Here is a 27,972-nt window from a genome sequence, read left to right on the forward strand (position 1 = left end):
GTTTTCACAACACTATTCTCCCATGCAAAATTTTGATAACAAAGTGGTAATTTCAGCAAATCTATTTTCTACTTACAAAACAAACAGGGATCAAGTTCCACATCTTTATAGCAACATATAAGCTGCCAAGTATCAGTGAACTCTTACTGAAAGTTTTAACACTTAAAGAAATACCTGAAGTGTTTCCTAAAAACAGCTTTTGCCTTCTTACATGAAGTTATAATCACAGGGTTCATCATAACTGAGTATGTATACATTGTTGCAGGCATTATTATATGATACCAGCTAGTCTTTAAACATTAAGTGTTCCATAAAGCTCAACAAAAAGGAACAGTAAGTGCAACAGCTCACTTAAAGCACAACACAAAACAATCTAGTTTGGTACTAAATGAGTTTTAATCCCATGACTCAAATGCACTTGCAGTGTATGACGTTCTCATTTCTCCCGGGTTGGTGCTGCCTCTGCCTTCATAATTCTAGGAAACAATAGATACTAGTTTAGAATCAATTTAACATCCACATTCAATCCTTTAACAAAAGCTGTCATAAAGCAATTTTACCCTTCTGTATATATGACTCACTAAATGTCATTAGAACATCATATTTAAGCAAAGAAGCTTTTATCAAACTTCTAGGCATTAGGTTTTTAGACCCTAATCCAAAATTAATGCAATTTTATCAGCCTCAGATTTTGTCAGGTGAGAGAATAACCCTTCTCCAGTTTGCCAGAGACTTCTGTTCAAATCCAAGCTTCTTTTACCCAACACAAAACAGTTCATTACAGCTTTGTGGAAAAAACTTCTTTCTCCACTTCCTAAGAATCACTGTCTGGATTACTCTCCCAGTAAAATTCTTTTGAAAAGAGCAATTGAGCCTGGTGACATACAGGATTGTTCTTAAGTAATCAGACAAAAGCCTCCAACAGATTCCTTGTTCAAATTCTCTATTATAAAATGGTCTTTTAAGCATTCGGTTTGAAAAAGAAAGTGATTACATACACCTGAGGAGGTTTGCCTTCTTCCTCAGGAAAGAGGATCAACACTATTGAAAAACATGTCCATGTTACAGTAGAGGCCTATTCCAGCTCATACAGTTACAGTAGCAACAAGAACAAAACAGATACAAGCCTTTTTTCAAGGGAGAACAGAGAAGTATGCTGACTATAAACAGYAGAAAAAGGTAGCTTTAATAGTCAATTAAAAAAAAAAAAGGCTAATTGGGAACATGCAGCTTGTTAGGATCACTGACTTCAAGAGGTCTCAAAAGTGATTAGAAGCAGCAGCACCACCAACAGGAGGAACAAGTATTTATAATTTGGCCCTTGCCCTAAGCATTAAGAATTAAAACACTGAAAAGCATTTGCAACAGTTTTGGGCACCTCTGGCTGAGAAAGAACTTTGTGTCCTTTTTCAAGAGTTTCAAGGTTTAATGATGTCACCAGCTGTAAAGAAAAACAAAACTGAAGAGACTGAAGTTGCAAGCAACAATTTCCTAAAGTTCTCTAATTAGGAGTTGATTAGAAAAAAATTTCTAATTCTCAAGACTATGAAGAGGGGAGATGGAAGAAGGAATTCAAGCTGCTAGAGGAAGAATTTGATGATCTCCAACTCAAAGTTTGCGTACTACATATATATGACTAAGAAGGCAGCATTCCCAAGACATTACAAACAGCAAACAGTTTTCCCCTGAAACTTTTCTGTTCAGAAGTCAGTGGATCAAGAGTCACAGCCAGATTTTGTAATTCGGAGGTCAAGGGCATGATGGACAGACTCAGCCCTAGAAGTGACAGAMTTCATGAAGTGCTGGGAGACTAAACTCCTTGCAAAGACTGGAGATGTATTTTTGGAGGCAATCTAGATTCAAAGGTTGATAAGATCCACCTTTGGAAATAATCTAGATAAAAAGCATCCTTGAACAGCAACATATAAAAATCTACTGAAAGAATGGCTGCTAGAAATTGCATTTCCACAGCAAAAAGGAAGCAAGTGCTTAAGTATGTAACTGAGGTCCCATGSGGGTCCCCTTGGGTCCATGAGGACCCAAAAAAAGTCAGCTCTGATTAGGGGGCTGGTCAGACAGGTAGATGTACCCAGAACACCCAGTACTTTCACTAATTACAAGATGCAAAAAGATCATTCATGAAAGGAAGATTTGAACTTGAGAAACTCAAGCTTCAGAAATGATACAAGCAAAGACAAGCAGCAGTACTTATTTCCCCTGTAGTCCCTAAGATAGTATTACATTTGGAATGCAAGTAACACAATAAAATTCTTGGAAGCAAGAGATCAAGAAGAGGCTTTTAATGAAGGCATCAAAATCCAAGTAGATAGAAACAAGAAATATCAAACAGCAGTTAAAAAAGCACTGAAAATAGGAGCAGGAATGCTCAAAGATACTAGTCTCCTTGGTTTTGATGCAGGGCATGTGTGCATCTTACATGAATTCCTAAGAAAATCTTTTCAGTTCCATACTGGAAACTAGTGGGACTCACTACCAGCACTCACTTGAGCAAAAAATAAAGCTATTCCCTTCCCTACAAGATGACATATCACAGGTGCCAGTTATTTTCAATAAAGGTTTTAAGCAAGCCTTCAGAGAGTATCAAAGATGATCAAAAATTCCTTTGAACAAAGGAACAAGATCAAGACCAACTTTATAAGCCTTTCTTCCAAGGCCAAAGGGTCTCTTCTCCAAAGAGACCTATGTGTAATCTTTTAGCTTCCTTTGTCTGATCAAATCCATTCAGCTAGGAAACAACCAGTGTTTATTGGTTCAATATAGTTAGTATAAGACAAAGTGGATCTTGGGTGACTACTTCCCCACAGTTGCTACTGTAACTTTCCATAGTAAAATTAATGTTTAAGAAGTGAATCATGAGCATTCTGCTTGTAAAAAAGGTAACGGATGCAACGGTGAAGAGACAGACAAAAGCCATTATGTCTTGTGGGCAAGCCAGAAACGTGTCCACCCCTGCCCCAATATTTGCACAAAAAAGTTTCAAGACATTTGGAGTATGTCTACAAGAATGATGCAGACTATATTCTACAACCTTCTTTAAAACATCATGTATCCGGTTATAAGTACACACAGCTCTAGCTCGCACTAAGCAAGTGAACTACAGCAAAAAAGCTCTCAAGATTAGCTTCTTAAAATTTCTGATAAAAGCAGCATCAGAATATACACAATCAGTCACAGGATGGGGTTAGGCTGAACAAGAAAAATGAAGAATAGGAAAACAAGGATTAGACACTGGAACCAAGAAAGTCCCTTTCCATTAGAGATGATACTGTGTTAGTAATACGGCAAGAACTTAATTCCGTAGAAACCATTTAAGTATGGTTCAGTAACCAACACAAGGGGACAAAGTACTGAAACGGGAAACAAGTTTTGCAATTAGTGCTTATCAGTTCTCTCCCAATTCCTTTACGTCTTACTCTTTGTGCATGTTTGCACAAACCTTTTCTCCCAGAGTAATTCTTGACACTGCGCATCAAGACTAACACAGCTAGTAAGGCTGTGCTGTAGAAGTCAGGCAAACTAGTTATCCAAAATGAGTTTCAGAAATACCATGAGCATTTTGAAGACGTACAACTAAGGTGACAGAAGCTGTTCCAGTCAAAATAGTTTCAGTGGCACTAATTTGAATATATACAGCTAAACACGCTTTTATACTGACACACCAAAGTTTTAAAAGCCAACACTTGAAGTTTGTTTCCAAACTTACTTTTCGGGTATCAACTGATGTAAAGAAACTTCCTCTTGGAACACTAAGACCAGTTTCATGAATACTAAAAGCAATTTCTTCCAGCCAAACTGGAACCTCCTGCTGAGCCTGCATAATTAGAAAAGTGAATTTAGAGACCCTGACTACTTTACCAATTCAGAGTTCTGCAAGTGTACCAAAGTAGTAATAGCTACATTAAAGTCCTCAAAAACCCAGAAGAGTGAGCACAGTAAGATTTGAAACTTACATCTGAAAGCACTTTAACTAGAGATTGTGCAAGATGGCCATCTGAACCATTATCAAAGAAAGAAATGGCTTTGCCTGTATTTCCACAACGACCAGTTCGTCCAATTCTGTGCACATACTCTTCAATGGTGGAAGGAAGATCAAAATTAATAACATGCTGAACATTTTCAATATCCAGGCCTCTCGCTGCCACTGAAGTTGCCACAAGAACCGGGCATTTTCCAGATCGAAAATCCCGAAGAGCTACTTCTCTCTCTCTCTGTTCCCTAGCTCTGCAAAGAAAACAAAAATTAGAATAGATATCCAAGTTAAAAAAAAAAAAGTCTGTAATATTACAAGACACAGGCTAAAGAGCAAGTAAGACTCACACACAGAAGTAGTCCTTGCAAAAATACTTACCAATTTAGAATTTTCTGATTTTTTAACTGATTCGCAGTAAGACATATTAAGTACTTTAACTCAAGCCTCTAGAGAAATTACATTTTTAAAGAAACATATATTGGGACTATTTGAACACTACATGTATGGTTCACTTAGAAGCAATGCAATTATCTCAAAGATGAACATGAGGAAGTGAAGTGGGAAGGAAGGRTGCTAGGGCAACCATAAGAGAACTGAAGAAAAGGGAGAGAAGACAACAGGACTTCATTCTCAAGGATTTAAGTTATCTCCATGCTTTGAACAACGCATTCAGATATACCTACAAAGGGTGCTCTGTCGCAGATATAGCTCTTTGAATTAATTTCCTGTGTCAAGGCAGCAATAAATGACTTCATGCAGTTACAGAAGATAGCTATGTATCACTTCTTCCCTAAAGAAGGGCCACTTATTTACTGATAGTTTCTTCATGCCATAGTTAGATGTGACTTTACTGCTGCTTTGTAGTAGAGACCCAAGAAAGCAAAGGTGAAATCTACCTTTTCTCCTGCACAGTACATATGTCAGACACCCAGAAAGTCACCAAACAAGAGTACAGAACTTGTATTTGCTCATCCTCAGGAGGGCAAGAAACACTGGTTTGCTACATTTGGGTTTTGTTGTTGTTGTTTAACATTTTTAAAGAATGTCTACAGATTAATTAGCACTTACATATTGTAGAACAGAGTTTTACAGATGCTCTTTTGTTGACCAAATCAGAGAACAAATTAAAAAGCAAAAAACCAGTACTCCGTTGTATCCAACATAGGCCATTCAGTTTACTCTGGTATGACTGGCATCCCAGAGAAGAGCAGTTAAGAAAGCTATCCTAGCTAGTTTCCAATTAAAAACTGAAGTGAACCACAAATCAGTAAAATTCACAAGTTTAGCAGCTTGCATGGGACCAGTTACCCTTAAGTGTACCTTAACTTACAGTGTAGTAATTCTAAAGAAATGCATAGAAGCCTCCCCCAACAAAAGACAAGTTGTGCAATAGCAACTGAGCTACATGCTACAGGTCAGCCAAGAACAGAATGCCAAATCTTCTCAAAACAACCCTTCACACACACCTGTAGAACTGACAGGGTACAGGATACACACAAACATTTTGTATCTGTGTACTATGATGGATTTTAACTTATCTACAAACAAAATATTCTGATGTTTCTCAGAACACTCTCCAAACCACTGTTTTCTTGACAAGACTTCAAAAGTCCCTTCCTCCAGTTAAAAGATGAAAAATATTGCAAAGTTAGTTTTCATGTGGTGAATCTCAACATTCAGTTTGTTTACCTGCATTTTGAAGTGTAAACAACCACTGTGACACTGCATGTTAGCTCATCACTTGAGAGGGACAGTCTTTTTAGATGGGTTTGAACCTGGAATTAGCAAGTATTTCACCTTAAGTTTCTCAGTGTTGCGTACCTGACCAAATGCTAGTGAGTAACGTACAAACACAAGTTAGAAACACTCTTTTTAGACCAATCTCCTCACAAATGCTGTAAAAAGTCCACGAATACATCAGGGAGGCAGATTTGACAGCATGTCTGTATGATACATGATTGGACTTATCACCTCTGGGGAAGCCTCTAAGACAGAATGAAAACTCTGCAGCTGCCACCTGAATTCCTGAACATATCAGAAAAGCACCCCATTAACACAAAAAGCTCTTCCTTAATTACAATGTATGATGACAAAAAAATACAGTAGAACATGTTGCTTATATGTCTTTATTACATTCTAATATGTTTAGCATTAAGATTGTCCATTTACAAAGATTCTGAACAAATATTCATTTAAGCACTCTAAGCAAACCAGTACTGCTCCATGTACCAGGTAAGTTTCTTAGAAGGTTGCTTATCAGTAACAAGATCTTGATAATGTATTCACAAACATATTTGTGCAGTTGTGCCACTTGTGACTCGGACTGAAAACTGCCCAGAGCAGTAGCATAGGCATCCACCTTACCAATACAGGCAAGGATATAGTTTTGGTTTCTCTGTATTTGCAATCAAGAAATGGACAGATGTGGACCMCATATCAAAAAGCTGTTATTGGTAAATAATCTTTTTGTTAGAAGTGGTCCTTGTCCAAACAGCATTCTCATGCACCCAAAAGCTGAAAGTAGGTCTCCTGTCCTTCACATTCCAGATCTACTGGAGTACAACTGCTGGACGCTTCAGCAGTACAGGAGCTTGAACACTTGAGAGGAAGGGGTGGGTATTCTAATACCAGGTAGAGAGCTTTCAAAGTGAGGCTACATTAAGCCTCAGTAAAATATGTTCTGATGACCAAAACTGCTCAAGTAGCTCTGTAACATGTTCAGCTGGAATCCATTATACTCTGAAGTTATGTACAAGTGGCTATGTCCCTTGGACCACTAGGTATTCCCCTCCAATTCAAGAACGGTTCTGAAAGGCTTAATGTGAACAGAAGACACTATCCTACTGATATTCAGGTCTTTCTTAGGCCTTCTCTACAGGATAAATCTAGCAAGTTAGTCTTTTTATTCCAGCTAAGTTTTGAGAAGAGACTTCTCTGATAAATTTGGGATAGGTCCTTGCAGTTATCAAGCAGGAAGTCAAAAGTCACTCTTCTATCAAGGTCAAACTAGAACCTATTCTCTTAAGGGGCAACTAGGGTTTCAAAGAGAGCCCGCAAAGTAGATTCCACATACAAATCCAATTAACTTAATGGGTCCACAAGAACAGCCATGTGTGGAAAATAAGCAGGTCAGGAGGATGGGGCCAGGCTCTTCTCAGTAGGGGCCAGTGACAGGAGAAAATGGACAAATACACACAGCAAATTCTAACTGAACACAAGAAAACACTTTGTGAGGGTAGTTGAACACTGGAACAGGTTGCCTAGAGAGGTTGTGGAGTCTCCAACCCTTGGAAATATTCAAAACCTGACCAAACACGGTTCTGGGCAACCTGCTCTAGCTMACCCTACTTGAGCAGAGGGGTTGAACCAGATGATCTACAGAGGCTCCTTCCAACCTCAACTATTCTGTGATTCTGTAATAAAGAGCTTCAGCAGGAGGGTGGCCAGAAGGGGCTAGCAGTTTCTGCTGGCATTCACTTGGCTGCTGACCTTTACCAACTTTAAGATAAGCAAGCATGAGACATCTTGCATAAGCACTTCTACAGCTGGCTGACTCAGAAATCAAAACTAGCAGCAATTAGTGGTCCTGCTGGTCCTGCTCTGAGCATGAGGTTGTACTAGATGACCTTCTGAGGTTCCTTCCCATCTGAATTATCCCATGATCCTATGAATTGAAAGCCTTCACTACTATCTTTTAACAGCTCAATACCAGAATGAAATCAAGCATACCCTGCAAGCTAGGAGATGTAAACTAGCCTTCTGAAAGTCAGCATGAGGACAACAAACTGTCTGAAGAATTGTGGTCCCCTTTGATATGGCAGAGTAGCTTTTCAGCTACAAATAACTGATAAAGAAAATTTTACACCCCTGTAATGAAGGGAAACCAAAACAGCCAAGCACAAGTCTACTTTCTATTGAAGGAGACTTGAGAGAGATCCTCAAGAGGTGTCAAAAACAGTTATCAAAGCTACTATGACCAGTGAAGCACAGGACATACTGAAAGGCATCTGATCCATCAGTGAAACGCTACTGAAGCAAACTAGAAAGCTGCCAAATTGAGGAAGTGATAAGATGACAAGAAATGACTGGTTATCACTCCAGTCACTTCCATGAATCCTGGGCCTAAGTGATTGCTTAGAAAGAGCAGCATATGAGCCTCTTGTTCCCAGTCTAAATAGTTCCACTTCCAGTCAACTGGAAAACTCGCAGAAGTAAAGTAGTCTGCAACAAATGCATGGATTCAACTAGTTTTTCTGCATAGAAACGGACTGGCAAATATATGTCTTTGGATCACAGGATTTCTTGGGAGTACAAATGTCATCAGCATTCAAGTCTTTTGAAAGGCAAGGTCTTCCAACTGCAGCCACCTTTTCTCAACATTCCCCATAGCAATACATATTGCAGCCACAGTGGCTACTGAGTAACTGGATATACACACAAACTAAATTTTCCTAGCAAGAAATCCTTCCTAGCAAGAAAACACCATAGGTGGCCTTGACACCATCTCCACAGCTTAAGAGATGGCTCTTGATCTTAGAGTTTACAAACTTGCCAATCAATCCAAAATCCAGATGAACAGAGGCCTTAAAGCAATAAAGCATTTGAAGTGTGGTCAACCATGAAGATATATACTCAGCAAATACAAAGTAAAAACTGGCCTTCAGAAACACTACATTCTCAATTGGGTGGAGCTACTGAGGATTACAAGGCCAGCTAAATCGCATAGATATGGCGAGACAATGAATCTCAAAAAAAAAGTTTCTTACAAGAAATAATATTAAGTGATTTTCACATAAAAAAATACTTACCCATGGATGCTAGTGGCTGGTATTTTTTCTTGACAAAGAAAGGCAGCAATGAAGTCAGTTTTTTTCTTTGTATCCACAAACACCATGGTTCGCTCACAACCTGTGTTAAACAAGAGTTCGGATCTACTGCAGTTTGAAACCTAATGCATTTTCACTATTCACAACTGCAGTTCTTACCTACATGAGAACTACAGTTCCATAACGTCAGAATTAGTTTTGAGTAAGATATTTAAGGTACGATTAYGATTTCTTGCCTGCGTTAAACTAATTATACTCAATCCATTCATTTCTAGATCAATACAGAAACCTAGATGAAGACTATTGCATTATATCTTTCTCCTCAATAAAAGTAGGAAACACTTAATTCTGATCTGTGGTAGGTCCTAGTATGCAACCTTGTTCTACAGCATATGGCTAGAAGTGACAAACCATTCTGAGCACTGAGCAGAAAGACATGCAGACCATCTTTTAACTCCAAACTGCTTCCCAGTTTTCAGAGTTAAACAGTAAGATACGTTCAGAGCAAAACTAGAAATAAAACCCAGACAAACTGTAGGCAACACCATAGCTGCTAAAGCAATTACTAATTGACCATTTAAAGAAATTCATCACCTGGGAAGCTTGTCTGCTATTACTCAGTACAGGTGAGACCTCGACAAATACCCATTTGTAGCACAAATATGCTTAAAAACCTCAAACTCAGTTTAGAATAGCAGCATTCCCTGGAGAGCACTTCAAGCAATACTCTTACAAAGTCTATACTGTGCTTAATAGAATGGAATCATGACTGTCAGAAGAGCAGGGTTTAAAGTAATGATTTTGTCTACCCTGGAAGGCAATTAGTAATAAGGAAAGTTACCTATGCTTTGTAGAATTTCTAACAGTTTCTCCCTCTTGGAATATTGAGCAACCTGAAGAATACTTTGCTGAACATCACTGCAGGCTCCACCCACGTGTCCAACAACAACAAATAAATATTCAGTTTTCAAAAATTCACCGGCCAGCCTTAGAGAGAAACAAAATTGAGCATCCTGAAGTCTATTATGCATCTCATTTTGTAAGACTTACTCATTTATGTGTAAGCAACCACCACAATCACTTACTTCATTCCTCACAAGGCAGARAATATGCATGCATGTTATGTATTGTATGCATGTATGCATGTATGTTATGTATGTTATGAGTGTTATGTATTTTTTAAAAGTGCTAATAAAGTTAGTATTGTTTTTTGAACTGCTTTACAAAAAAAGACCAGTAAGAAGGTACATAGAACAATTACTTCCTTGCAGCTTTTTGTAACGTGAACACTACATTTCCTAGCCATCTCAAAAGAGTTACACACATACACTTGAAGTAAAATGGGATACTAACACATATGCTCATTGACTGTTTTCAGGGCACTGTTTTGTAATTATCTGGAGGGAGAGGGGAGAATCCTACAAAGGCCTGAATTCAAAACTTACCTTCAAAAGACAGCATGATCCTTACTGACTGTTCAACAAAAGCACTGCTTAAAAGCATACAGCTATCACATGGCATCAATCTACAGTTTCACTTATTCTGAACAGATGCCATTGACAAAAGTTAAGTTCTACTTCAATAATGGTTTGTTCAGATAGTGTTCCTCTTTRGTTACCCCTTACACAGGTGATCTTCTCTGACAGAAAAAGTTTGCCAGAATATGCAACTCCTAGGAACACCCCAAAATAGTTGAGAGGYTGCACTAAACTGAACTTATCAGCACAGGTGTGCTTAATATCCAGCATACACAAAGCAGCTGCCACTGCAGAGAGAAAAAAAAAATCAGATAAATTAATCTTTAAGTGAAAGCTGGCAACCTCAAGTTTTAGAGGAGCAAGAGCAAGTGAGCTAAAGGACCTAAATCTCCTGAGGTTACTAGAAGCTTTATGTGCTTGGTCTTAACATCTGACTGGAAATTAAGATCTCACTGAGATACAGTCCTAAATCAAAAGCAAAAGGAAAGTTTAAACCCTTCAGAAGCTGCCTAGAAAACAAGACAGGGAAGGAGAGAAGAAAGAGTTCCTTTTATTGGAAGATATGAAACCAAAATTGCTCATTTCAAATTCATACATCAGCTATAAAATGCATGGTGTTCTTAACTCCGGTACATGAAAGAGCTTTATAAGTCAGACCAAATGCCCATCTAAGAGCCAAGACCAAGTCCAAGCACAAAACCAGGTAGTATGGTAAAATTAAATTTGATTACGTTCACTGAAGTCTAAATACAAGCACAGGAGAGACTGAACCCACCAGGGCTAGCAAAAAGAGCACCTTGTCCTGTACTGCCTACTAAATTTGCATTGATAGTACAGTGAGGAAAAACACACTGGCTTTCCTGACTCCAGAATCAAAAAGGCAGCAAATCCAGGGAGGAACTGACTCCAGAAAAGAAAGGTTTTTGCTCTCTAAAGCAAGAACATTACCACTAGGTATTCCAGTTTCAAAAGATGAAAAGAACATTATACATTTCCAAACCATGACCCAGCACTCAAGCTACTGAAGTCTTCTACCAATGCTCATAAATCCTGACAGTAGAAAGGTAGATCTGGTTCTTTATAAACCAGAACCAAACTGTAAACACCCTGCACAGCTGAAGAAATCTTCTTTCAGGTGCTGGTTACGGTATTCTTGACTATCATCTCTCAGTATGTAGCAGAACACACAGCAAGAGCATTAGCCAAAACACATTGATAAGGACAGTAGCAAGGCTCCTCTCAAGCCTGAAACCTTAACCAAGCAGAGCACACTCCTCATTTTAAAGGGAGACACTCAATCTTTTCCCAGGGTAGAGTGGGAATGCTCGACTCCCTGCTGCATAAACAAGCCCCATTATTAGTTCACTACAAGACAGCTAAAGATGGTTTTTCCTCGCCTCCAAAAAAAGATCTTTCAGGCCTGCTGAAAGGCCAGAAGAGAGCTGTCAAAATATGACCTACTGAAGCTCCAGTATTGCAATGGTCTGATCAGTTTACATATTCTCAAACCGTAAGATGCTTGCAAATGTTTTAGTCTGACACAACAGTATCAATACCACAACAGCTACAAAAATTCTCAAATGCTCAGATTCAAGTTTTAGACCCTTCCAATTTAAAAACAGATAATCAGATATCAGTTTCTTCAAAAGCAGAAAATAGTGAGTACTTCCCATTCACCTACAGGGAATGAGGTGTTTTGTTCTGTTATTCCCTTGCTCAGCAACACCTTCTGTTGCATCTTGCTTTCTCAACGTCTGGAAAGGGAAGCTTTAAGGGTAGTGAGTAGTAAAGCTGTAAGACACATCTAAAACCCATTTCTGGAAGTTTTAAACTACCAAAAGCAAATAGTGTGCATGCACATGAGAAAGGATTCTAAATCAAAGGCTGGTAACTTGAGCAACAGTTTGCTTCTCTACGTTATGCCTTGATACCAAAGACAGCAATGCCAGTGTTGCTTGTGAAAGAGTGGGATCACTGCTTTTGAATTTACATGGTGGTGGGGAGGGGGAAGGGGGGGGACAGACAAATGGGGCAGTATGAGGATTTCTGCAGAAAGGAATTTAAGATCTTTCACACACTTCTAAAGTTGCTTGAGAGTTTCCAGCCAAACTAAGCAATTCATCTATACATAAAAAAGGAAAACTTTCAACAAGAAATGTTAACATTATAGATTTTCAGTATTTTTTAGCAAGTTCATAAGCTTCTAAACGTAAAAAGCATCCTTAACTCTTCAGATAGTTATTTTTTTAAATATACAAATGCACCTTCATATATATTTCTACCCTTACTTTACCTACCTCTGAACTTCTTCAGGAAAAGTGGCACTAAACATCAATGTTTGACGTCTGTCCTTTGGTGGCATATTCGGGTAAGAAATTAGCTTCTTCATCTCTGGACCAAAACCCATATCAAGCATACGGTCTGCTTCATCTAGCACCAAGTATTTCACATTATGCAGACCAATCTGTAGATATTTCAGTGAAAGAAAAATTCATTGGTTCATAGACATTGACACTTCCAGAATTTCCTAATTGGCGAAATTCAACTTTTACTTACTTCTTTCTAGTGAAAGTCTAAATTATTTACAATTAAAGCCCTATGTTCTCCTCAGACATTGTGTTTTGTTTACATCCCAAGCTCTATTTAACTTTTTTAGCTTACATCTACAGTAATTCTGATAGCATGCTTATAAAGTGCTTCAGAACTGGGTTCAGCAATGTAAATGAAGATGGAGCCTACTGTAGATCAACTCTTACTACATCTGTTTTGAAATTATGTCTGAACTTTAGAGATGTTCTCTCCCATCCTTCTCACCATCACACATTCTCAAAAAACTTCTTGTTCTGATAGAAGTAATGGCAGAAGGCATGTTAAGGACAACATTACAAATTCCTCACTGCTGATAAAGAGCGTCATTTTAAATGGAATCCCAAGAACCACAGAAACCAGTTTTATCAACAAGAGTGTTTTTTTCCAAACTTCATTTGTTCAGTGCAACATCACTGAGCCACCATTATACTATGCAGCAAGTTTCAGCTGAGAACTTACAATACTATGGCTGGAAAAATATAAATACAAAGATAACATTACTCCTAGAATTTATTATTTTGAATAAATCAATACTAAAATATTAAAAGAGTTGATATGAGTTCCACAGACAGCTAAACAGCTATTGCAGCAAAAACAAGAAATCAAGTGAAAATCCAGTATGGAGTTTTCCCCACAAGGAGTAAGAAAAGGTGTACCATTATTTAATACACTAAAATTTAATCAGCCAGGATACTGCAGCCATTCTGATACAAATCAGTATTTTCCAGTTCCCCTGAAAGAAACTGGAGAGATCAAGACTCAAGATATTTTTTCAAATGCTTTATGTTATTTGGATATCTCAAGAAAAGCTCAACTGCAGTTTAAGTACATGAATAAATGCCACATACTGACAGGTTTTTGTGGCTCTATCTTTATTTCTATCAACTTTGAAGAATGAGCACCAATATGTAGCCAAAACGCTAAGAGGGTTCAGGGAATTTGGACTAAATTTTAAGATCTTACCTTCTCTTTTCCAATGATGTCCATAAGCCTTCCTGGTGTGGCACATAGTATATTACAGCCTTGCATCACCTGACGAATTGAATGACCTGTTTGTGTTCCTCCATAGATCACAACAGGCCTTATGCAAGTCCTATGTATAGAAAATATTCTGATCACATATTTATGTAACTGAACTTTTTTTTAAGCCTCAAAACATGTAGAAATCACATTTACCATGAACCAACTTGTTTAGCTTGAGTGATTTAACTCCATCATGCAGCACAGCTTATAATCAAAAGCAGGACCCAATTCAAAAAAACCACTCACTGTAACCTCAGTGAAAGTTCCCATTCAGATTACATAGAGGTTGCACACGTGGCTTTCTGTGAAGGAACACATTGCATCTCACCTGCATTCTTCCCTCTCCCTTCAACTGAGATACAATCCGCAGTATTAACTAAAACAGTGTTAGACATTTTTCCATTTTATATGGCATACTGAGCAGAAAAAGGAGAGGAACTGAAGTATGCCTTTAAAGCTTCAGAGGTAATCTTACCACATCTCACAGGGCCAATGTGACAATATACACAGGTGAATCAGTTTATAAGGCAAATAACTGTATCAGCACACACTACTGTATGCCACTCGAGCATTAGACAGCAAACTTATTCCAACACTGAACTGTGTAGTACTCTTCCTACTAGGGGTGTCTGTTAGATCTATCAAGTAAAGCTACATCAGATTTTCTTCTTCTGTAGAAAAGACAAGCTCTACTAACAAGTACTACCTCATGCAGTTGAGCAACAAATACAAGAGTTTATCTTTATAATCTCCTGTTAAGGCTTCTACTTGCATGCCATGTGTAATTTTTATATTCACATCCAAACCAGCTATTCTTGATGATAATCATTTCAACTTCACATGCAACAAGGGTGAATCAGATAAACCTGGTGGATTTTTACCCTYGAACTGGAACTTTGCAGAGTGTTTTGGCCATGAATAAAGACGTTGGACTGGTAACATTTCAGCATGTATCCACTACCAGTTAGTAGTAGATATATTTTTGAACTAAACTAAAGGGGCTTAAGAGTATCATGAACCTGAACTGAGCAATATACATGCAACTGCTTAAAGGCAACAGATTAGCACACACCCTGGGGAACTGTTTAACTGCTCTCTAGATGTATGTCACCTTGATTTGCTTCAGGGCTGTTGCAATAGAAGCTTTCTAAACTCAAAAGCTAGTTTATCTGTATCCAGTTTTGAAGACAGTAATCAATAAATTAGCTACACAGGTAGAACAGTTTGAGATTAAAAAGAGATATTCTTAGTAACACATCTGGCAAACAACCATGCTGATATAATGCAACTTCTGCAATGCAAAGAACAGCCTCCAGCATGAGTTTCCTTGAAAAACCAAAGGCAAGTCTAAATTAGTGCAGATTTTGCACTGACAAAGTTACATTCTCCCTTCCATCTCCTGAAGAGTGAAGACAGCAAACAAGTCATTACATACAACACATTTATTTCCTCCCTTGCACTAGTGCAACCTGTCACTGTGCAACAGAAACATCACTGGCAAACTAGTAAAAATGTACTGCATCATGCAACACCCAAGGGCTCAATGGCAAGTTAAAAATTTTTGTTTCGTTTTGAGAAAGCAGAGTTATCACAGCTTGTTTGAGCAGTGAAATATTTTTGTTGGAGACCAATAACACTGGAAAGTCCAAACTACAGGAGTTACCACAAACTACCACAGAAAGTTAACTGAAACCACTATGCAATCCCTCTTCCCCCGCCCAAAGATGAAAATAAAAGTACAGTCAAATTACACAAGGCAGGTTAGACTTAAGTTATTTACGTCATTCTGTTTTGCTCATAAAGACTACAGGGCAAGTTTAGGACTTATCCCCCTCCAAGCTGGAGTAAGCGTTTTCTCCCCAAGCCATGTCATAAGAACACAAGTTTAAATCCCCAACCATACAGTAAGAAATCTGCTAGCCAGTATTACCATTTAAATTCAAGTGCTTGTAGTCATTCAATTTCACTTGCACACAAAACTTTTTTTGAAAGTGTTTGTGAAAAAATAGAAGCATTGCTGACTAAGGCTAAATAAGCAGTATCAGGCAAAGGTACAAAAGCTTACCCATACGCAAATTTCCTTGCTTCTAGGAAGATCTGGTTTATCAATTCTCTAGTTGGGGCTACAATAATACATTCTGGTTCTTGCTGCTCTTTAAAGCAACTGGCAGTTACGCCGTCTCTCATCATATGGGCCAGAATTGGTAGAAGAAAAGCTGCCTGAAGAGTAAGCATCAATATGTAAGCTATTTAGTCTTAAAATAATGTTTTCATTAGTCACACTAAAAGCTATGTATCAATCTTACAAAACTAGAATGATACAGCACATTATCAACTTCAAGGAAAACAGACTGCAAAAGGAATGACCTCAACACACTGTAGAACATTTAAGCTTATTTCTCTTTTGTTTTAAGAAGCATGAAAACAGCTATCTGGATCTTAAGTGTCTAATAATGCAGGAACAGTCATGCACCAGCTAACTTCTGAGTTCTTCAGACAGTTCAACACACCACACTGGCATACAATCATAATTAAGAAGCCCAGAATTAAAAACAAAAAGCAAAAAACCCTAAAACATTTACTTACAAGCTTTTTATTATCATCAGTAGATGTGAGAGACAAGCACAGATCTCCAGACTACTTAAACAGCAAAGCAATAGCACACAGCTGCATCAGCAGTCTTACTTCCAGATAAGACTAGTTACACCCAAAATAGCACCTGTACAGCTACCCCAAAAGCAATTCAGAGTATTTACAGCATAAGTTTTAAGACATTTCTCCTCTTCCCTTCCTGTAACAGAAGGGTTAAGAATGTGTCTGCTCTTCAAACTAATAAGCTACATAAAGGTAGAATTACATGCTACATTGAATGTCAAAAGGCTATATTTAATAGCCAATATTATGATACAGGAACTGTTAGTGATTAGATTTGGGTATATTAGATAGTTTAACAGGTTGAAACAAATATCACCTCTAGTCACAGTACCATGATTAATACTGAATCACCTAAAACTACAGATCTGATTCAGATCAGATCATATTCCTCCTGCATTAGCCAGAGCATGAGAGGGTGTTTATGACCACCTTATACTTTTAGGACAGCTCCAGGATGACACATCATATTAAAAATCTGGCATAAGCTTTTTTTTTTTTTTTTTAAAGTTTTGAACTGTTAAGTTTTTTCTAACCAACACCTCCCACAACATGTCTATACCACTTCTGATTCTGTATCAGTAGCCCTGAAGACTGGCCTGCTGTATCAAACCACCAGTTCACTGAAATATTTTAAGAGAAATTCACCCTGACAACACGATCATCCATCCATCATTCATACTTGTGTTTAATGCTACACCTGCCTAATGAATTAACTTGCACTGAAAAGACAACAGAATTACATTAAATGCTTTGCAGCAGAGGAACCCTTAATTGGTAAAATTGAGGCATCTACCTAAAACTAAGGTCACACATTTTAGGTGTGTGCGAACACTTCAGAAATAGCTTACAGTTTTTCCTGATCCTGTCTGGGCACATGCCATTAAATCCCGTCCTGCAAGTATAATGGGAATACTGTACTTCTGCACTGGAGTAAGTTTAGTGTATCCAGCTTTAGCAATGTTCTTGTTTAAAGTCTGACAGAGGTTAGCTTCTTCAAAAGTCTATAAGAAAAATATTTTACAATACATAACCACACTTAAGTTACATTAGCTTAAAAAATGAGATGCTTACCATATGATATAGACATCCAAACACTAAAAAGCAGTAATTTTGAAGGAGTCTCACTAGTCATCTAGATTGTCATGATTCCTACAGTAAAATCCCCAAAGTTTTCTTCAACCAGCCCATGCCACTCAAAGTGGCCTGCAAGGATGGAAGACCTTCAGCAGGTCTTACTAGCTTTGAGAGAAAACCRCACAGAAGCCAGTTATTACATCTTGATTTAAGCAGGTAAGCCCATATCATGGTGTCCTATGAAGACAAATTCTGCAGTTTTATTTCGTGTAGATCTGTTCTTAGTTTCCCGAGTGATATGGCTACTTTGGGAAGCTAAAGCAACACCCCTACTGAGGGGGAAAAAGCACATGTGACAAAACCAGTTTAACTTCAGTAAGAAAACCATTTAAAAGATGAGCAGGGGAAAAACTTTGCATATTCTCTTCACTCACAGGTGCTGCTACCACTCCTCCTTTTCTTCCCCATCCTCCCCCAAAAGGAGACTTTTTTGAAATAGCCACCTGGGATGATTAAGAAAATTGATACAAACGTCTGGGAGCAAAGTTATATATTGTTTTTAAGCAATAAACTGTAGCCACAGAAAACAGGACCAGAAGCTATTTAAAAAAATACCTTGTCTGTCGAAATGAAGAGTATTTTAACAAATGTTCATTTAGCTGTTAAAGATCCTTCAATAACAGACTTCAACATGAAGACTGTCAGCCTTTCTATAAAAGAAAGGTCTTTGGCACCCGTTTAAGATCTAAAATACATACTTTATACAATTTAAGTACCATATTTCCTGTCCATACAGTATTACTTTTTCTACGCCATTTCGTAGTTTGTAAATATCATTTGAGTTCAAATCTCTATTTTTCAGAAGGGTTGCATCTCCTTCCAACACAGTATTGTCCACAGGATTCAAAGTCTTTAATACTTTCATTAGCAGTGAACACTGGAATTCGGACATATCCCTGCAGAATCATACTTAACACAACCCCTGAGATTAACGAGTTTGCTAACCAGTATTGCTGGTGGAGGGTCAAGTCCTGATACTTCGACAATGTTTTGGTCATATTTGTCAAAATTAATTCCTGTCTGATAATGTGCAAAGATGGCTTCTTCATCATCAGGTGGAGGAGGGGGCACATAAGTCACTTTTGGACCTTAAGAAAACAAGCACGCAAGTTCATGAGCAGTATAAAAAAACAAGCAAAACAATTTTAAGTAAGGAGCTACTGAAGTTCAGTTCAGTTGAATGTCATTTAGACTTGCCTCCACTTCTAGAGAAGGAAGATGTCTCATAAATTAATTTTATTAAAATTTAGTTTTATAATACTAGCTCTAATACTCACTTGCAAGTATAAAGTCACTCTTGTAAAGCATTCTTGTCTCACATTTGCTCAAGGACCTTATTTTGAAGAGCTACTTATGGAAGTTAGGTTCTACCTTACAAACATGCAGAAAACAATTCTATTATAAAGGATCTTTACATTACAAGTTGTGCCTATTCAATAATTTTAAGCATTTATTAGTATACAAGGATATGATTACTGTTTTCATGACAGCGCATTTATGACCCTGTATACTTGTAAGATACTTCTCATGCTAAAAGTCTCAAAGTTTTAAAATGAATTATTTGATGTTTAAAGGTTAGCAACAGAAGCTGTTTCAGAGTGACTTCAAAATGAGGAGGGATCATGAATGACTTATTCACACAAGAGTTAGTTCACTATTTGTCCTTTTGCATTTCAATAGGAAGAGAAAGGCAAAATAAATCCAGAATCATTTACCAAAAAACACTCCAGGTAAGTAAGCATTCTAGACTGTCTCAAACAATATTTTCAATACATGCTAGAAAGTCATTACATATTTGAACCTGATCTCCTGTACATATGGGTCATTCTATCCTTTACTAGAGCTAAGTAAATACATCAAGCATATTTTCCAAAAATGGTATCTTAAATGGAACATCTGAGACTGAGAATCCACTGCTCCCTTAGCAGTTTGCTTTAATGACTAATCACTTAGATATGCACACTACTGCTAATTTAATTTCTTTCAAACAGTTGTGTCTCAACTAGATGAGCACTACCTTTAAAAAGAAACCGCCATCAACAGGAGATTTTTTTCAGGTATAAGGAATTCTATAGCCATCCATTCCAAAGAGTCACTCATCTTTATTTAGGTGAAAACAACCACACTACTGCTCAGTGATTTAAAGGTCAGTGTTTAAACATATCAACAGTAATTGCTTGGCAACTAATGTTACACAAAAGTGTTTTAAGATGGTTGTATATCTTACCTGTATCACCACCTGCTTCACCAGCAGACTTCCAGGAACCTTAAACAAGAGAACATTCTTTGAGTTAAAAGGAAAGTAAAATTGCCATGTTACTTATAAAGAAGCTACTTACTTCTTCCAGAACCTAATTCTTCATCATGTCCTTTGTAACCTCCTGTTAAAGTAAGTGTTCCAAAATTAATTGCTTTTAGAGAAATGCTCATTTGATAGAAGTTCCACACAAGAACCTTAATGAAAAATGACTAGAAGCACTTAGAAAACTAAACAGTGGATCCCAATACAATCGCAGAATGAGTGGAAATATTTAAGGTCAGCAGTGAAAGCTTAGCTGTGGAAGGCCAGAAGGCAAAGGCCCAAAGTTTGTGTTTTAAAGGGCCAAAAGAAGATGCAAGAGCACAGAGCTTASCAGGACCTGGCAGTAAAAATATGGAGGAATTAAATCCAGCATCTTGCTGATGACTGCACAGACTAGGTGCTGATCCTTATTTGATTCATAGTACAGAAGTCTATCATCAAAACAAATGCAGTCATCCCAGATATGAGATGACCACCCTAAGACAACTACATAAAATGAGTTTTAGCTTAAGACAAGAGAAGTGAGCCTTTCTAAACCAAGTGTATGCATGCCCAGAGAAGATGTAGTTGTCTACAGTCAGCCAAGACCAATCTTGAGCAAAAAAAGCATTTAATGTGAAACTAAAAACACAAAAATGTCAATTTTATAACCTTACTTTGTTAACTCTAAAGCAAGGGTTTTCTCCTAGAGCTGATCAACAAGAAATTCACACATGCTTATGGTTACAACATCTTAATTTTAAGAACCAGTCAACGTTTCCACAAAGTCAGGAGATGCTTGTTTTATGCTATCTATACAAGCAACTTCTAAATAACTAAAAAGCCATAAAAGTCACTATCATCAAGGTAACTAAGAGTGAGGTGAGTCAGGAAAAGTCAGGAAAATAAGATCATCCTGTTACTTCAATAGTCACACATTTTGTAAAATCCACTCCCATGAAGATTCTGACCTTGGCATCCAAACATTCTGCTTCTGTAGCTTTCACTATCACCTGAAAAAACAAACACATTTATTCTTAAGAATTGCAGTAGCTCCTCAAAATCAGATGTAAGAATTTTATTAATAAAACTGAGCTATTAGGCAGCAGCATTTCCAGAATCCCTTTTCAATCCTTAATCTTATAATGGTTAATGCTTTTTCTATTTTATGTATCACTGCTAGCCTCTAGCTACTCTATGCAGAAAGTTGCATTGCTGATTTCAAAGGGTAGGAGCCATTAATATGAAGACTCTGCAACAGAAAGGAAGCTAGAATTATAAACAAGGAATGTGAGACCAAATGAAGAAGGAGGACAGGAACAGCTGGACATAGGTTCTCCTCTCAAATGTTCAGCTCAGATCATTCATAAAATCATACTGTGAGACACTGACAATCTGAGACTGGTATCACAGAAGTACAGAGATCCTGCAACACCTCCTTTCCCCTCCCACATCTGCATTCCTCCTAAATGCACCAGCGCCAGCATAAAAAAAGGAATAGGATCAGGGCAGCTTACTAAACTGATTGTTCATTCTCATCAAGATTAATTGTTGACTTTGACAGATAACTGACTTGTACAGATAACTGTACAAACGTTAGTTCCAAAGAGGTAGCCAGTACAGTAACTTGGACCATGAACGCCCTATTCAGCAGTGATAGTCTTAACCAACTTTGTGAAACCACAGTTTCATTAAGATGGTGACAGATAATCAAAACAAGGATGCAACACAGTGTATGCAATCACATTAATAGACTTATTTTTCCATCAAAAGATGGAATGTGCCTACACAGTATCTCTAACATGCAAAAAGCAATTGTTTTAAGAAAAGCCAGGACTACCCTACCTTCATTAATCATACAATTTCTATTAGAAGGGCTTGACCACTATTCAGAGAAGAAGGGCAAGGAGACAGAACAGCCTACCAGAGCTTGTTCTGCTGCCCAACTATGGCACACAGCTGTTGAAATTGCAAGTGCTGAGCACAGCACATCAGAGCTCCCTTTGTTAGATCCAGAGTCATCCCCTGCCTTACTATAAAGGGACGCATTTCCCATGCAGCAAACTACTCTCAGGAAGAATTATCTTCCCACATGTCAGTCTCTCTACAGTCTAGACTAACTACTGCCTACAAAAATCCCTAATGTTCATTAAGTACTAATACTACACATTAATGGTGAAAAAAGAAAGAATGGCTACACTATACTAAGGACGCAGTACATCAGAGTGAATATTAGCATGATGCCTCTATAAACACTTGAGTTTCTAAAAACCATGATTTGAACTAAACTTAATCTGAAAAAAAAAWAATTTCAACTAAATCACATACAGGGAAACCAAACGTCCTTAGGATATTAAAGAACAATGCTGAAAACAGATGCTAATCACTGCATATTTCTACAGTGAAAAATTCTTTTACAGACATCACACAATGTTCTTAGAGAGCATCAGTCATGCACTACCCATTGTGCTAGTTTAATGCTATTTCTAGTCTGAACTATGAGACTTGGAGCAATGGATATTATGCATTAAGTAGCACTAAGTATGATATACTTAGGTATAACTTGCAACTTACGGTTGCAAGTTACAGTAGCATCAATGGCAAAGGAAGATAGGATTTTGAGGGAAAACTCCTTTACAGACAGCAAAAAGTCATTAGAACAAAGTCATCAGGAAGACCTGGCCTCAAGCAACAAACCTTACATGTTGTCAGTCTGGACAGATCTAAAATATGGCTTTCCCTTGGCTCTGTGTGGGTGGGGGGGGGGGGAAGGGCATGGCAAGGGGGGATCTAGAATGGCAACTTTTTGAAGCAAATTTTTATGAACTTGCTCACTTTTACTGTCTAGCACCTCCACTTCATTGTTCATGGACTGGCCCAGAAACAGTAGGACCAAGAATAACTACAAAAGACAACAGCTTTGAAAATCCAATTATCAAAATCTATCCAAGTTATAAAAATGCTTGGTGAGCGCATGCAAGCAAAATACTAACATTTGCAGTAGGCTGCTTAATTCAGACAAGGAGAACAATCAAGCTAATCGCATTTAGTGAAACTAAGTGTAAAGATAGTATGTTGCAACAAATGAACAATGAGGAAATCGGAAAGGTTCACTACCCTAACAAAACATCTCACCTGCAGGCCCTCCAAGTGCTCCTCTCTCCCTAGAGGCAAGAAAACTGCTAGATTGAGGTTTGTCTCTAATACCTGTAAGTAACATACAGTGTAATGGGTATTGTGTCTAAAATTGTGTATAAAATAATATTATGAAGTACTATGCTTAAAACTAGTACTATTTATYCCCAATAAACCTTACAATGCAACAGCCGCAAGAGGTTCTTTAAAAATCCTACGCATGCAGTATTATTCCCAGTGACAGTATTTGGCAAAGCAGCAGTCTACATTCCATAACATAGCTACAAAACAAGAGCTATTTCGCAGTTTTCACCTTTATAATTCTAGTTCTCAAAGAGCAACCAATCTGAAAAGATCAAGTGTATGCTTCCTCACAAAACAGTCCATGTAAATAAATACTTACTATGACTTTGTCCAAAGCTTCCAGAAACTCCTCTAAAACCTCCTTTTCGTGTACTGGGACCTTCTATGCTGYTCCTTTCTTGAAAACCTGTAGTACAGTGTAACACAACACCTTAGTTTGTCTAACTTTGCCAGACAATTCAAGTGCCTTTTATCTGATGACTATTCTTCTCAATCCTAATTTTATGAATTAGGATAAAAAGTGATAAGTCAAGCAATTGAGTCAASCAGGATAACAAGTGGTTAAGTCAAGACTAAGTGATTTGCCTAAACATACTGCCAAAGGAATATGAAGAGAAGGAAAGTCTATCCCACCCCACAGTACTGCTTCTTGCAAGAAGTAGATCAAGCATTAAGTCTTGAAGTATTTGAGTTTACACATGCAAGTGTTTAACAGAGAGCTCCTCACTTACAGGTCTTCAGTTTTGATGCAGGTCAGTTCAGTCCTCTGGTTCAGCCACAGGACAACTAACAGCATTTGTACCTTCTTGGTTTTAGTAACCAGTTACCATAGCGAGGTAATATTCTATCTACTGCCTGCTATATAGCCAGGATTGACAAGTCTTAACACCCTACATAATAGTCTTCTGTTTCTCTTTTCATTCTCCTATGAACACAGCCCTTAAGTCTAACAACACAGAAATCCCTACCTTGTAGACAGAACGTAATTTTAACTTCTGCAAAGCCAGGAACAAGTTCCTTATACAGTTCTTGGAGTTATCCTAGACTGTGTCCTAACAAAGCCCAGTACACTCCAAGCCAATAAAAAATTTAAGATCTGCAAAAGAACATTTAATCATCCAGTTCTGAAGAATCTAAATATCCGCTTTCTCAAGTATCTTTTGCCTTTCTGATTTATCCATGTTTAATATATTACTCAAAATCATTTCTTTAGTTGTTTGAAACAACATGCCAAAGTATTCAATGTATTTTCATGTCTACCCTCTTCTTTAGTTGCCCTTCTGATGGGGAGGGAGAGGAAGAAGACAGACACATTCATAAACAAGCTATTTCTCATTTAAGAGACAGGACAGTTTTAGGTTTTGTCACAAGTTCTGAGCAGGCCACTTCTATTGTCATTTACTCCTTAGCCTTTATTCTTCTATTAAACATCTTTTCTATTATCTTATAATGACAAAGAGCATCTTCTGCTAAATGTGGCCACAAGGTTCTACCACAGGTACCTATTTCCTTCTCCCCCAATTCTTGGTACATACATATGTAAATACAGCCACTGCCATTTGAGTTCTTCCAAATGCAAAATAAATAAATAGATAAAAATCACATCTTAAAGACTCACATGCAAAAGGCAGGCTGGATGTAAACATTCACAGATATTACATACCTTAAAAACAGGTTGTAGGTTACTTAACAGTTGCTTAAGACAGTGTACAGCAGAACTGTTAGGCATTATCCATTGTCACTGGCAAAGTGTTACTGTCTGCTTAGTCAACTAAACTTAGCATTCACCTACCAAAGGGTACATCAGTCCTAGACATGGAGAAATAGTGTAGAGTTTTCTGAAGGAGTACACACGACTCTTAAGTGATTGCACAGATGTCCTGAACAGAGATGCTGTGCAATGCTGTTCTGCAAAACATGCCAAACCAGGACTAGGGCTTGCCTTCCTTGTTTCTTAAGCAATCCCACTTACAGCCAGAAAGTTATTTGGACAGATGTTACATGATAATAGTTTCCACCACAAGATGCACTTCTGATGGTATCTGGTGGGAGCATATGGGCTAGTATGAACAAAGTGGCAATTACCAGTTTCTTGAATATGCATCACATATGAGAGGGCCACTCTCCATTATAAGCTGGAAGCAGGATATGGGTTAAATATCACTTTATGGACACTAAAGAGAAAGCTTTCAGGCCTTGCACAAAAGAGCACTGGTATACTTTCTCATACAGGGTATACATGAGTACTAATATTCAGCTGCCTTTTGTACTATATTATTACTCAAAGAAATCAGAAAAATATCTCCCTCCAAGGAAAATGAAATCATAAGCAGAGGTCAACAAAATGTATTGATTTTAAATGTAGAGCCCTGCCTTCATGGCAAATATAGAGGGGTATTGTATTTTGTGCAGTCCTAACTAAGGGGTTTTACTGAATGACTAAATTATGCAGAAGTACGGATTGGTATTTGTCTCAAAGTCATGAACACTAATTTGGCTCTGATACAAAACTGAATACCTGAATAGCAAATACAAATAGTCACTAGAATTAAAGACACTCCACAAAGTTACCTCTGTTTCCAAAACTCCTTCCACTACCAAATCTCACTGGCTGATCCTCTCTGTTCAGAGATTCATTAGTATCTACAGTTAGGGGGAGAAAAAAGAAGAAAAAAATCAACTTCACAACTATCTTTTGTAGCAGTTTATTATTTAAATCAACATAGAATTACAGAATCATTCAGGTTGGTGGGGACCTCAGGAGGTCTCTGATCCGACCTCCCACTCATAGCAGAGTCAACACAAAACTCAGACAAGGCTGCTCATGGCTTTGTGCAGTCATGTCTTGAAAACCTCCAAGGATGCAGGCCACAGCCTCTCCAAGCACCTGTTCCACCACTGGACTGTCCCTCTGGGGAAAAAAGGCCTCCCTTATATCCAGTCTGAACCTCTCTTTTTTTTAACTTGCACCTGTTTCTCTCATTCACCTGTTTTAAACCTCAGTAAAGAGCCTGGCTCCATATTCTTGATAATCCCATTTGTACAGGAAGGCTGCTCTGAGGTCCCCCTGACTTCTCTTCTCTATGCTGAACAAGCCCTGCTCCCTCAGTCTCACAAGGCAAGTGCCCCAGCCCCATGAGCATACTGGTGGCCCTCTGCTGAACTTGATCCAGGTTGGCAAAGTCTTTTTTTCTATTGGGGGCCCAAAACTGGGCACAGTATTCTATGTGGTCTAACAAGTAGCAATTAGAGAAGGACAACCATTTCCCTTGATCTGTTAACACAGCCCAGCATGCTGCTAACATTCGCTGTTGCCAGGGCACACTGTTGCCTCATGCTTAAGCCTACTGTCGATCAGTCCCCCTTCCCCACATTGTGCCCTCTCATCCCTCAAGTCCTTTTCAGACAGTAGAGCTACTTTGCATCCAGCCAGTGTTCACAGAAGGCAATTTACACAAGGTAAATCCATGCTAGGTATTCCCAGCCATCATCTTTTACATGCCCAGAAATACCGGTCTCTGGAATTACAGTAAGCTATAATAATTTACTTCACCTTCTATTTAGTGGTTATATTAACGTACTAGTGATATGTCCACTAACTATTCTTTTAAGAAAAAAATATGTATAAAAATATAGAAGGGAAAGGGAACAACAAGAGGAAGAGATGCATACATATTCAAAGGCTGAATTGTGTACATTCTCCAGTCAGTACCAGTTTAGCTTACTAAATACACAACCAACTTAAGACCATGGAAGAGAGAAGTAGTATGTGATCACGCCAGTTACAATTAAAGCATACTTGAAATTACAAATCAGAACATCTTCAAAGGATAGTAAGAAGGAAGAAGGAAGAAGAAACTACATTTACTCCACTGAAAGTTCAGCTAAATGCATACATTACAGAACAGAATGGAACTTCTACTAGCAGCCTGACCAAGGTCAACATATTACATTGGAAAGTGAAGACCATGAAATCAGTTATTTGAAAACAAGCACATGGTGTAACAAGTTGTCCATTCACAAAAGAAAGAAAATGAATTAAACAAGATAGCTTAGAACAGGTATAACTACTGTTTTCCGTAAGAAATAGCACCACTCAAGCAACAGTACTAACACAGTATTATTGAAATTTTCAGAATATATTTGGGTACCAGTAGCAAGGTTCTCCATCCTAAATGTTTAGTCCAAAACAGAAGACTTAATTGTTCCCCAAAACCACAAGCATTAACTATAAAATCCTACCTTTACTTCTAAAACATCCTCCAACTCCGAAGTCATCCTGCATACGCTGACTTTTGTTAGGTCCTTCACCAGCACCTGGAAAAGAATAACAATTAGATTACTCAGGCTTTCGATACTGCCACCCATAACATCCTCACAGACAAACTGTTAAGTACAGACTACACAAGTGGACAGTGATGTTGGCTGAAAACAGGCCTAACTGGTGCACTCGAAGTGTTGTGATGAGCAGCACAAAAAGTCCAGTTGGACACCAGTCAACAGTGGAGTACCCCAGGGGTCAATACTTGGGCAAGGACTGTTCAACATCTTCACTAGTGACCTGGATGATGAGACACAGTGCACCCTCAAAGTTTGCAGATGATACAAAACTGGGAGGAATTGTGCTGCCATTAAGAGGGACCTTGACAGGCTGGAGAAAGGGGCAGGAAAAAAAACTCATTTAGTTCAACAAGGGGAAATGCACAGTCCTGTACTTGGGGAGGAATAACCCCATGCACCAGTACAGGCTGGGGGTCAACCTGCTGGAGAGCAGCT

At 38.1% G+C, this 27,972-nt stretch overlaps 1 protein-coding gene across 1 annotated transcript; it reads right to left on the minus strand.

The window, feature by feature from the left end:
• Positions 1-395: 395 nt before the first annotated feature.
• DDX4 (DEAD-box helicase 4) lies at positions 396-27,491 on the minus strand. Its single transcript, XM_026062737.1, has 16 exons — positions 27,439-27,491; positions 25,768-25,839; positions 23,516-23,602; positions 23,113-23,184; positions 20,036-20,077; positions 19,924-19,962; positions 18,642-18,784; positions 17,411-17,563; positions 15,973-16,127; positions 13,848-13,977; positions 12,593-12,759; positions 9,659-9,804; positions 8,800-8,899; positions 3,972-4,242; positions 3,725-3,832; positions 396-476 (listed from the first exon to the last, which is right to left on the minus strand). Exons 1-16 carry the CDS (start codon positions 27,479-27,481, stop codon positions 396-398), a joined length of 1,809 nt encoding a protein of 602 aa, XP_025918522.1. The 5' UTR covers positions 27,482-27,491.
• Positions 27,492-27,972: the final 481 nt, after the last annotated feature.

The sequence above is a fragment of the Apteryx rowi genome, unplaced genomic scaffold (genome assembly GCF_003343035.1).
Source record: "Apteryx rowi isolate R43461 unplaced genomic scaffold, aptRow1 scaffold_192, whole genome shotgun sequence".
Classification (NCBI taxonomy): Eukaryota; Metazoa; Chordata; class Aves; order Apterygiformes; family Apterygidae; genus Apteryx; species Apteryx rowi.